The sequence below is a fragment of the Chrysemys picta genome, chromosome 10 (genome assembly GCF_011386835.1).
Source record: "Chrysemys picta bellii isolate R12L10 chromosome 10, ASM1138683v2, whole genome shotgun sequence".
In the NCBI taxonomy this organism is placed as follows: domain Eukaryota; kingdom Metazoa; phylum Chordata; order Testudines; family Emydidae; genus Chrysemys; species Chrysemys picta.
In genome coordinates this window covers 49,220,891-49,233,536 of record NC_088800.1, presented here as the reverse complement: position 1 = coordinate 49,233,536, position 12,646 = coordinate 49,220,891, and the positions used below count along the sequence as shown (strand labels likewise).

Here is a 12,646-nt window from a genome sequence, read left to right as displayed (position 1 = left end):
TTTTCACATCATAGTACTTGAGAACTGGTGCTGTTGAAATAATTTATTTTACCCCTTTGAAGGCAATTTCTTGATGTGGCCACCATAGCCAAGATGTTTTGGTACATTCATTGGTGAATTCATTCTCAAATTGCTTTTACTTTCTCAGGGCTAGGACTGATTCCATCTTTGTTAATTGTCTGTCCCAAAAACTTGACCTGATATATGTGGAAAATGGACTTTTCCTTATTTAGCTTCAGTCCAGACTGACTGATTAAGCTGAGAACTTCATTGAGGGTTTTGTCAAGTTCTTACATCAATGATCCATATATCAAAATATCACCCCCAAAAACTGCAACCCCATCTGTGTTTATTAACAGTTCTGCCATCTTTCTTTGAAAAATTTCAGATGCACTGGTAATCCCAAAAATAATCTTTGAAAGTAAAATCTCCCAGAGGGTGTGATAAATGTAGGCTGATTAGCATTCTCTTAAACTAAAGGAATTTGCCAGACTCCACTAAAGAATCCATCTTGGAAAATACAGTGGCATCTTTCACTTTGGGGAAGAAGTCATCCAGTGTTGAGAAGATATATTTTTTTGACAACTGCTATGTTATGTCTTTTAAGATCCACACAGATTTGTATTTTTCCATGTTTTTGTAATCAGTACCACTGGGCTCACCATGCTGTTGGCTCAGAGATTTTCTCAATTATGCCAAACCATTCCAATCTCTTTAACTCAGTTTCCACTTCATGAAGCCATTGGATAGGAATCCTGTGAGGTGTATGTACACTATATGGTTCAGGATTATCTCTTAAGATCATTTGTATTGTATCTCCTTTCAAAAGTCCAATATCACCAAATACTCAGTCAAGTTCTTATACCTTGCTCACTAGGCCCATTATGGCTGCCACACTGTGGCTGAGAAGATTGTTGGTCTTTGATTCTTTGATCACATGCACGCTGAATGCGAAGCTTTCATCTTTGAAAGTTGTTTCTGTGGTGAACTGGCGCGTGCTGTTCAGAATACCTTCAGGGCTACTACACAGGACGGTATCAGTGATTTCAACTCTGGGAGGGGTTGAAAGTGGTTATATGTCCCTTGTGATACATCTGTCATGTCTGCTCCTAGTAAATGTTAGTCAATAGTTTTTCCATAAATGTTTAGTTTCACTCTCCATTCAGGCTCTGTGTCATCACATGATCAATCCCAAAACAACAGCTCTTAACTGTCAGTTCTCTGACTGTCTTAATGCAGCGAAGAGCTTCAAAATGTCCATATTGTGTGCAAAGCTACATCTTGTAGCTTTGGCTGGCAGGGCCGGCTCCAGGCACCAGCCTACCAAGCATGTGCTTGGGGCGACACCTGGAGGGGGCAGCGCTCACCTGGGGAGAGCGGAGCCGCAGTGGGCTCGCTGCCCTTCCCCGGTGCTCCAGCCCGCCGAGGAGAGCGGGGCCGCAGCCGGGCTCGCCGCCCTCCCCGCGGCGCTCCGGCCGGCCGGCCGGGGAGAGCGGGGCCGCCCTCCTCCCGGAGCTCCGGCCAGTCAGGGAGAGCGGGGCCCCGGCTGGGCTCTCCGCCCTCCTCCCGGCGCTCCGGCCGGTCGGGGAGAGCGGGGCCCCGGCCGGGCTCGCCGCCCTCCCTGCGGCGCTCCGTCCGGCTGGGGAGAGCAGGACTGCGGCCGGGCTTGGCACCCTCCCCTGCTGCGCTCCCCGCCGGGGGGGGCGGGGGGGAGGCTTTTTTGCCTGGGGCGGCAAAAAAGCCAGAGCCGGCCCTGTTGGCTGGACATATCTTTCTCTGGCTATGAATTTTTTCACATCTTGTACATTTACTCTGAAAGATTTGTAGTTTGCCTGGGACTTTTCCCTCATTGCCTCAGGGGTTTTATAATTATTTTTTGCAGTCATGCTGTGTCTCTCTACAGTACCTTAGCTATTTTCTAGTTTTGCAAGTTGCGCCTGCCTTTTGTTTTGCAGCTGCATTTGCTCAGTCTGCTTTGTGATCTAGACAGCTGTTTGTAGAGTTACATCTGTCTTTAAATGTAGCTAAGTGAGAGCTTTTATTGGTAAGCCCAATGACCTATCTCTGATATTTTCATGTTTTACAGTCCCAAAATTGCAGTTTTTCACAAAGGCATGCACAGCTCTTATAAGGGATTCAACAGATTCCCCTGGTTCTTGAATTCTCTGCTGACAACACACCCTTTCATTAACCACATTTCTCTGGGGTACAAAGTATGCATCAAACATAGCCGGAACTCTTTAATGGTCATCTTTGTGACTATCATCAGCAAATCACAGAATTTTAAGATATACTCTGCCTGATTCCCCACAGCATAATTTAAAGACAATATCTGGATGGCTCCAATTTCCTGGTGGAATTTACTAGCAATGTGGAATCTTGGCAAAGCTCTGCTTCTACTCTCTCCATTTTGAAGGTCTGTCAAAGCTGAAGTTTTCTGGGGCATCGAGGAGTGGCAGGTTGATGGGATTGATCCTGCAGCATTTGTTGCTTTTTTCTTCTTCTTTGCTGTTTTCTTTCCATTTCTGTTCTCCTCTGGCACTAGTTAGGTTACCTTTACTTCTGACACATCACATGGTAGGTTGCAGAGTACCTAGCAGGCTTCTGTACCAGATTTGGAGTGGCTACAGAGCTCCCCTCGTGCAGCAACACAAGAGCTGCAGTTTCTTTGACTGTGACCACCTCAGAGTCAGTACCTTAAGCACAGTATAGCCAAGTGGCCGAACACCCTAACACAGTGGTTTTCAACCAGGGGTACACAGAGGTCTTCCAGGGGGTACCTCAATTCATCTAGATATTTGCCTAGTTTTACAACAGGCTACATAAAAAGCACTAGTGAAGTCATTACAAACTAAAATTTCATACAGACCATTACTTGTTTACCCTGCTCTATAGACTATACACTGAAATGTAAGTACAATATTTATATTTCAATTTATTTATTTTATAAGTATATGGTAAAAATGAGAAAGTAAGCAAATTTTCAGTAATAATGTACTGTGACACTTTAGCAGATTTATGGCTGATTTTTTAAGCAAGTACTTTTTAAGTGAGGTGAAACTTAGGAGCATGCAAGACAAATCCGCCTCCTGAAAAGGGTACAGTGTCTGGAAAGATTAAGAGATACTGCAATAACACAGGTTTCAGTGGTAGCCGTGTTAGTCTGTATCAGCAAACCCCCCCCCCCCCAAAAAAAAACAAACAAACAAAAAACAATGAATCATTGTGGCACCTTAGAGACTAACAAATTTATTTGGGCATAAGCTTTTGTGGGCTAGAACTCACTTCATCAGATGTATGAAGTAAAAGATACAGGAGGAGGTATAAATACATAAAAGAATGTGTAAAAAGCAACAGAGGGTCCTGTGGCACCTTTAAGACTAACAGAAGTATTGGGAGCATAAGCTTTCGTGGGTAAGAGCCTCACTTCTTCAGATGCAAGTGAATAGCTTATGCTCCCAATACTTCTCTTAGTCTTAAAGGTGCCACAGGACCCTCTGTTGCTTTTTACAGATTCAGACTAACACGGCTACCCCTCTGATACTTAAAAGAATGTGGGGTACTTTACCAAGTGTTAAGTAAGTCTAACGAGATAAATCAATTAACAGCAGGATACCAAGGGAGGAGAAATAAATTTTGAAGTGGTAAGAGACTGGCCCATTATAGACAGTTGCCAAGACGGTGTGAGTAACAGTAGGGAGAAATTAGTATTGGGGAAATTAAGTTTAGGTTTTGTAATGACCCAACCACTCCCAGTCTTTATTCAGGCCTAATCTGATGGTATCTAGTTTGCAAATTACTTCTAGTTCTGCAGCCACACCACCCAATGGAGTAGAGATAATATTTAATACAGCTCCCTCTGTCGGCTGCTATGTTTCTTGCTCAGTTCTGGAAGACAGCCGTCCTTCCCAGATGTGTTACCATTATCACGTGACAAGCTCTCTGCCCCCGCCCCGGATCTAAGACACTGTCTTCAGAGTGCTGGCAGCAGCCCAGTCAGACTGCATGCTGGGAAACGCCAATCTCACAGGCCACACCCCTTCCCGGACGCTTCTGAAGGGAATTCCATACTCAGACCCCGCCCTCGAGTATCGCCATTGGCCCTCACTCGGCCAATCAAAAGCCTTTTGATTTGGGCCCGCTCCACCCCAGCATAGGCTGGCCAGATCCCGCTTCTCCCCTTGCGTTGGGCTTGCGTCACCGTCCGCGCGCCGCTCTCTGGTTGGCCAGCTGTGTGGCTGCGGCCCCGCCTCTCGCCTTTCGCCCGTTCGCCGTCGGCCAATGGGGTGGTTTGTTTGGGGTCTGGAGGGGGGTATCGACGCGCGCTCAGCTGGGCCCGCGTCTGCCCGCTGCGCTCCCCCGCGCTACCGCCGGCCTCAGGGTGACGAGGAAGCGGAACCGCGTCCAGCTGCCAGGGCCTCTGTACGCGGCCCGCTGCAGGGTCGAGCTCCAGGGCTGAGGGGTGGGGGCTGCTGCTGCTGCTCAGGTCGGGGGGCCTGAGGGCCTGGGGAGAACGGCCTGCTGTGCTGGCCGGGGGCAGAGGCCGTGGTTGGGGGAGCAGGCTTCGCCTCTCCGGCCGAGCACGGGCTGCTGCAGAAACAACTGGGATGTGGGGGGACAGCTAGAACCGAAGGATATTGGCGTGCTGAGGCAGCTGCACGAACTGGCGGATTTGGGGTGCAACTGGGGGGACCTGGGACTGCCGGAGCCAGAAGATCAACCGAAAACCTGGGGCTCAAAGGCTGCAGCGGGGTATTGATGCATCAGGTAACGCTTCATTAGGAGATGGGGCCTCTAGGATCTGGGGCTGGGGGGACGTCTGCATCAAGAAAAAGAGGAGCAATTTCAGGAAGCCAAACTTGGCATCTATATTTTGTGTGTGGAATGGCATTTTGCCCCGTGGGACCTGAAGACACTGCCGCTGTCTTCCCTCTCGTGTGTTTTTGGGTCTAAAGAAGGACAGACGAACCACAGATCAACTCCTTATTAAAACACATTTTTCTAGTCTTAATACATTTTTGGGGAGAAGAGAAGTGCCTATAGAGGAGAGTGTGGGTTTTACCAGAGGAAGCGGTAGCAGAGCATGACGATGTGGAAAAGCAAAGGCTATAAAGGTGTCAAGATCTTTTCGTTTTAGAGGAAAGGGTAAAACAGGTGTAATGTGGAGAAGGGAGTTACGCGACAACAGCTGAGTGGGTGAGTTGGGAGGAGAGTTGCAACTGTGATAAGCATGGGAGGTTTTAGCCAGAAGAGTTTATAGAAGAAACTGTTGGAAAGTAGGGTTATGAGACTTGCTTTTTCTGATACTTCAGTAGCCATTACATCGGCTTTCATTATGCAGATTTTGTGCTGATGAAGAGGGTACATTTTCTTCCCTGTTGCCCTAGTTGTTGGAGGATGTATTCGTTTACTTTATGACCATGAAAAAAACGGTGGGCTTGTAACCACCCTCTTTCAACCAAAGGAATTGGACCCCCTAAATATCCTACACCACTAGTCTTATTAGTAGGTAAAGTTTGTTTTGTTTTGAACAAACTGTAAATTGCCTTGTGTGTAGTTGGGGTGATTTGTCAGATGGATCGCTTACCACGTTTTAATGTGTATTAAGGGTTGTGTACGCGGTTGACAGAACATTTCCCAAAATAATTCTACACTTGTAAATATAATGGCTTAATTTAAAGCATAGAGAGAAAAACATGTACTTTTAACGTCAGCCCTTTTAAACAAAATCACTGTACTATACAATGGTTGTGCAGCCAACAGACTCCTTTTAAAAATGCATTATGTTCGTGTCTGCTTTTTCTGTATTCACTTCAGTGTGTAGTAAATGTTTTAGTTTTGTTGTTACTTGGAATTTTACTAATTGGTTGGCAGTTGGTTTTTCTTAATTGAATTTGGACTATGGATTCTGGTTTTGTGATAAGGCGATTGCATTGCTGTTGCTAGATCGTTCTATTTTATTTTAGTATGGCGTCTTTCTTGAAAGGTGTAGTTTTGTTGTTTTTAGATATAGTGTCTAATATTTTTCCCTTCTGTAAAAATTAAATCTGCTAAAAGTCTCAGTGTCTAAAACCTTTCGTGTGTAGTGTGATATTTTCCATTGAATTTAAAATAATAATTGAGCAGATTTATGAACCAGAGCAAAGCGAGTGGTCAGGCTATCGGCTACAGTGGGTCCAAATGTCAATTTTGGAATTAAAGATGATGTATAATGCATTTCAGTGGCCGCAGAGTCCAGTTAACTGGACTTCTAACAAATAAATGTGCTTAAACTTTTTACTTGGCAGAGTGATTGCAGAATCTCTTTGAGCTGAACGGTTTTCTTTAGGGTTGAAAAAACGACAGCAAATGTTTGGATCTGAGCATTTTGTGGCTTTTTTTTAATTGGGGTGGGGGCTTACAATAAGTATAAAAATGCTGGAAGTTGATGACGTAGCAAGTAAAATTCATGGCTTTGGAAAGCCAAATCCTCTCCCGGTGTGCCGTTTTAAAATGCAAACGTTGACAGGCGATCAGCCCCCAAAGCGATGCTCCTTTGCAAAGCCACCAGAGCTTTTGGGCTCATTGTGTACTCGACGGTCTGCCACCTTCCTGGGGGAAAAGTTCCAGCTTTGGGTAAAGCAGAAAGGTGCCTAGTAATTTGAAGGGGGGTGGTTGGAAATCTTCATAGCCTTGGCCAGTCCCAGCCCCAGAGAGAGAGAGAGAGACAGAGAGAAGGAGAAGCTGCTGCTGCATCTAGGAATATGAATTTCCCCCCCTCAGCAGGTCGGATCACCTCGGCTCCATGGTGAGGAGAAAGAAGAGCCCCCCTGGGCCAGAGGAACAGCACAATGGGTAGGATGGGGTGGGGGCGAATCACTTTTAGGAGCCCCTGTCCATGCTCTGCGCTCCCCCTGTTCCGCTGGGGGGATTTTTTTGGTGGCTGTTTTTCTCTCTGTGTGTGTGTGTGTGTGCCTGTCGAGCGCTTCCAAACGCCTGAGTTTGGCTTGGCAATTTCCCTGCCAAAGGCGCTCCTAATCCCTTCAGGAAGGTGCCAGGGGTCTGCCGGGGGCGCCTGGCTCCCTTTTGGGGTGGTTTGGGGGGTTTCCTATGGGGCTTTTCCCCTTCTACCCTTCGGCACAGGTTGTTGGGTCGGGACAGCAAACGAAAGGGGATTTAGTAACAAACAACGGCGGCCATGTTGAGAGGAATTTCTGCAGCTAAACTTCTCCCCTCTCAGCCCAGGGATTTTCCTCCCTCTCTAGTGGGGGTCTGTGGCTTGACTTTGTGCCCCCCTTTTTTCTTTCTCTCCTCCCCAACAGGATGACAGTGAAGCTGGGAGACAGCAGCGGGGAGGAAGGGGTGAAAAAGCTAGGCAAGCGAGCAGGAGGAGATGAGGAGTCCCTGGAAGAAGGGGCAGGAAGAGGAGGAGAGGCAGCTCCAGGCAGGAGCAGCACAAAGAAAGAAGAGAAGATTATTAACAACAACACTAATAACCCCTCATCCAGCCCCAATTTACCCCAAGTCCCATCTTCTCTCCAGCCTTCCCACAGCCAGGACCAGCATCATTTTCTCAGGTCCAGTGTCAGACCTCAGAGCAAGAGGTTAAGGAAGGATTCTCAGGCATCCTGCTCAGTTGGCAATACCAGCAGCACTACTGCAAAAGGAAAAGGTACTGTATTCTGTCACCCCTAAAACACACTCAAGGGGCAGGGGTGGAGGTGGGGGTCAAGTGCATTTTCAGAGGCTGACAGTTCTGTCCTTCAGATGCTATCTTTTGTCTTGTTTTTGTTTTGTTGTAGTAGAGGAATTCCTCTGTTACCCCCAAGGTTTCAGCTTGAATGCTGCCCACTCTCATGTTTAAGTTGCAAAAATGGGCACTCTGGATGTATGCATGGATATTTTCCCCCTCTCCATTTAATATCAATGAGGATATTTAGCACCTGCATTTACCCTGTAAATTCCTTTATTTTGGCTAGTAAATTAGGCTGTGGCAAAATGGGTTAGGTTAGGTGATTACACACAGAATTACTAGCATTGGGCTATAACAGAATATTTATTGAGTGTGCAGGATAATATCTGAAAGAGAGGTTGCTGTCTGTCCCCCACACGATAATTTGTGAGACTATTGCAACAAAGAACTCTGGCTTTGGAAACATGTCTGAAATGTACATTCTGTAAACATGTCTAACCATGTTGCCTTAGGTTCTGTGCAGCATCCTCTGCTAGTGTGTTACTAATTCAGAAATGTGCAGGGCACTTGTATGTTAACCCTTTCAATTAGTTATTTCACTTTAGTTCCATGGATGACTTCTTCAGAGCTGTTGCTTCTTTAGATAGAGGGAACAGGGGAAAGGATATTTGAGAGACTTGGTACTATTATGTGCAAACTGTGCTTTCTGGTTGATACCTGGCTCCATAATTGAGTGATACTTGGATATAATTTTAGTTACTTTGGGCACCAATACTTAAGTGTATTTTCATTATTTTGAGGATAAGTAATGCTTTGTTGTTCTTAACCTTTTTATCTGAGTAAGCAATTCTTACCTCCACCTGTCCTTAAAAATAACTCAGTACTTCATAAATATGTTTCAGCGGTCACTTTACCTCTTCTTTCCCAAGTACTGAATCTTCACATAGTATACAGAAGGTAAAAATGCTGAGAACCAATATTAGCTTTGCGTTAAAAATAAATAAAATATAACTTTGCAGGGCAGCATGTCCCATTAGGTGTATTTAAACAAAACTTTAAGTATGTTGTGTGGCAAATATTTTTGTAAAGTTTACAAAAGTACTTTTTTATAGGTTAGTAAATTCTACTTCATATTTTAAAGGCTCAGCAAAATCTTCAATGTGGGGTGTCTAGTATTGAGAAGCCTAGATAATTCTCTACCCAATGCACTTAAACAAAATAAACAGAAGAATAGTTGAGATGCAGCTAATTATTTTAAGGATTGTGAGTAGTATTACTGTTATCTCTCTGGGATGTATATATTCCGTAATCAGCATGGTAAATGTGTATGTATTTGTGTATATTATATATTAAACGCATACACACCTTTTCAAAACCGTGGAATGGCTTGAAATGGCCTTGCTGACACTAAATCAGCAAGCAAGCTCCATTTATTTTAAGATTCATATACTGAAATTAACAAAAGAAAGTTATGCACAGTACAATCTAATGACTAGAATCTTTTCGGTAATTAGAGAAACACATCACTGTACCGGACTATATTTTGTCCATGTTTTGGGGAATTTTATTAAATCATTGAGGATAGTCAATAACACATTTCAAATTGAAAGCAGCTAGAAACTCCACTTGGCTAGTTTTGCTATGAAGGCATTGGAGGTGGTTCCTCTGATATGGCTGTCATTGTATCTGTCAGAATCTTAGAGAATGGAGCTGTGGAGTGTGTGATGCTTCTGAATTTGAATTCTTTATGTCCAAAGTTGTAGGCTCTGACACATTTTACTGGTTCGTCTAAATTCTCTCTGTGATAATGACATGTCTTGTGATCAAAATTTAAAGGTGTTTACATTCCAAGTGAAGTACCACAAAATGTGAGCTTCCTGCAGGAAACAAATTGAAGGAAGGAGGCTTTTAGAGCAGCGATTTTTTTTTTTTTTTTTTTTTTTTTTTTTTTTTAAATTCAGTTTTCTTTATCTCATCTCCCATCCCATACTCAAACCCTTCCTCCCCAGCCCCACAAAAAATTATGCATCTGAGCTGGTTACTGTCATCAGCTTGTGCTTTGCTGCAGTACTCATGTGGGATTCCCCAAACCTTTGGATCTGCTATCAGAGCTCAAGCCTTTCCATTGGCATGTTGCTGCCAGATGACAGCTGCAAGGGCCATGTTAACACTAGCCATTCTGCAGCTACATTTGGACCATATCAGAAATCCACCTTGTGTTATGATCTTCCAATAATACACTCTAGGGATGTAAATAACATTTAAAAACAGTACAAGATTACAATTCTATCGGTTACGGGGTTAAACATTTACCTGGGGAACTAGGAGTGCGGGGGGTGCTGCAGCACTCCTACATTTTACGCGGCGCTCCCTGCTGCTGGCACCCTGGTAACCTGGAGGGAATACGGGCGTGCTGGGATGCTGGGCGGCAACAGAGCAGCAGCTGGGAATTCGGGCGTGGGACCGGCAACCGGGATGGACCTTGGGTGCGCCGGGATGCCGGGCAGCAGCAAGGTGGCAGCTGGGACCTTGGGTGCAGGGCCGCCAACCGTGATGGACCCTGGCAGCCCGGAGGGATCCCAGCCACAGGGCCAGCAGCCCAGAGGGACCCCGGGCACGCGGGCAGCAGCTGGGACTCCTGGTGCGTGGCTGCCGGGACCCTGGGTGGAGTTTTAACCATTAACAGGAACCAATAAGCATCAAGCTTATCAGTTAACCGATTAAACTCTTACATCCCTAATACACTCATTATTACCTTTCCAAATATTCTTGAGGGTGTCAGGAGGGAAATTATCAAAGGCACAGTCATTAAACATGGCATTTAATTTGTTTTAAATAGTAGCTCATCACAGTGCATTGGTTGGGCCGCATTATTTATTTGTTATGATTTACCTGTAAGTGATGTATGTATGTTTGTTTGTTTTAAAATCAATCAGTTTTATTTGTAGCAATTTGTGCTGTTTGGGCATATTATTTTAGTAAACCTATTATATAAATAATAAACTTATATTTAGGATACAATTAAAAGTGATGGGGGGGGGGTGCGGAAATAGTTTGACTATAGTTTGAAGAGGAATCAGTGGAGTTTAGGGAACTTTTTATCCATCCTCTTTCTCAGATTCTGTTCAGCAGAGGGAAATCTCTTGGGAACTTTGACTTTAAAATAAGTTGGAACGTATTTCCAGTTGGATTCTTGGGTTGCAGCTCTTGCTCCATTAGCACACTGAGTTGTTGCATTTTGCAGTTTAGGGAAAAAGGTGACATAAGCAGCATCTTGAAGTGAAACATCAATGCTGTTTTTCTCCATCCTGCCCACTTTTTCACTTGCTGAGCGATTTATCTAGTGCATTGTGTGTATCAGATAAGCCTAGCTCCATCCTCTTTGGACCCCCACTTCAGGTAGTTGAAGACTGCTATCAAATCCCCCCTCACTCTTCTCTTCTGCAGACTAAATAACCCCAGTTCTCTCAGCCTCTCCTCGTAAGTCATGTGCCCCAGCCCACTAACCATTTTCATTGCCCTCCGCTGGATGCTCTCCAATTTGTCCACATCCCTTATGTAGTGGGGGGCCCAAAACTGGACACAATACTCCAGGTGTGGCCTCACCAGTGCTGAATAGAAGGGAATAATCACTTCCCTCGATATGTTGGCAATGCTCCTACTAATACAGCCCAATGTGCCGTTGGCCTTCTTGGCAACAAGGGCACACTGCTGACTCATATCCAGCTTCTTGTCCGCTGGTCCTTTTCTGCAGAGCTGCTGCTTAGCCAGTCGGTCCCCAGCCTGTAGCGGTGCATGGGATTCTTCCTTCCTAAGTGCAGGACTCTGCACTTGTCCTTGTTGAACCTCCTCAGATTTCTTTTGGCCCAATCCTCCAATTTGTCTAGATCTATCTGGACCCTATCCCTACCCTCCAGCATATCTACCTCTCCCCACAGCTTGGTGTCATCTGCGAACTTGCTGAGGGTGCAATTCATCCCATCATCCAGATAATTAATAAAGATGTTGAACAAAACCGACCCAGGAACAACCCCTGGGGCACTTTGCTTGATACTGGCTGCCAACTAGATATCAAGCCATTGATCACTATCTGTTGAGCCCGACAATCTAGCTAGCTTTCTATTCACCTTATAGTCCATTCATCCAATCCATACTTCTTTAATTTGCTGGCAAGAATAGTGTGGGAGACCATATCAAAAGCTTTGTTAAAGTCAAGATATATCCTGTCCGCCGCTTTCCCCATATCCACAGAGCCATTAATCTCATCATAGAAGGCAATCAAGTTGGTCAGGCATGACTTGCCCTTGGTGAATCCATGTTGACTGTTCCTGATCACCTTCCTCTCCTCCAAGTGCTTCAGAATAGATTGATTTTTCCGGGGACTGAAGTGAGGTTGACCAGTCTGTAGTTCCCCAGGTTCTCTTTCTTCCCTTTTTTAGAGATGGGTAATATTTGCCTTTTTCCAATTGTCCGGGACCACCTCCGATCGCCACAAATTTTCAAAGATAATGGCCAATGTCTCTGCAATCACATCAGCCAACTCCCTCAGCACCCTTGGATGCATTAGATCTGGACCCATGGACTTGTGCTTGTCCAGGTTTTCTAAATAGTCCTTAACCTGTTATTTCACCACTGAGGACTGCTCACCTTCTCCCCATACTGTGCTACCCAGTGCAGCAGTCTGGGAGCTGACCTTGTCTGTGAAGACCGAGGCAAAAAAAGCATTGAGTACTTCAGCTTTGCCCACATCATCTGTCACTAGGTTGCCTGCCCCATTCAGTAAGGGTCCCACACTTTCCCTGACCACCTTCTTGTTGCTAACATACCTGTAGAAACTCTTCTTGTTACCCTTCACATTCCTTGCTAAATATTCTTCTGTAGCTGGCCCTGTAAAATTCACTAGAAAGAGGAACCCCAAATTGATTCTCGGGCCTCCATGTGTTGCGTGTGCTATAGGACATGTATTAGGGCACT

The 12,646-nt window shown here is 45.2% G+C and overlaps 1 protein-coding gene across 13 annotated transcripts in view; it reads left to right on the top strand.

Moving 5' to 3' along the window:
• The first annotated feature begins 4,289 nt into the window (after positions 1 to 4,289).
• The window catches only part of CRAMP1 (cramped chromatin regulator homolog 1), a 124,818-nt gene continuing 116,461 nt past the window's right edge, over positions 4,290 to 12,646 (top strand). For 6 of the 13 annotated variants that reach the window (XR_010591123.1, XR_010591122.1, XM_065559784.1 and 3 more), the window contains exons 1-3: positions 4,292 to 4,767; positions 6,763 to 6,834; positions 7,302 to 7,651. Coding sequence is in view for 10 of the 13 variants with exons in the window: in XM_065559784.1 (XP_065415856.1) it covers positions 6,785 to 6,834; positions 7,302 to 7,651 (400 nt within the window). In the remaining 3 variants the exon portion in view is untranslated. Of the gene's footprint in view, positions 4,768 to 6,762; positions 6,835 to 7,301; positions 7,652 to 12,646 lie in introns of those variants that run through there. The other 7 variants (XM_065559785.1, XM_008173965.4, XM_065559780.1 and 4 more) reach the window with 5 other exon arrangements.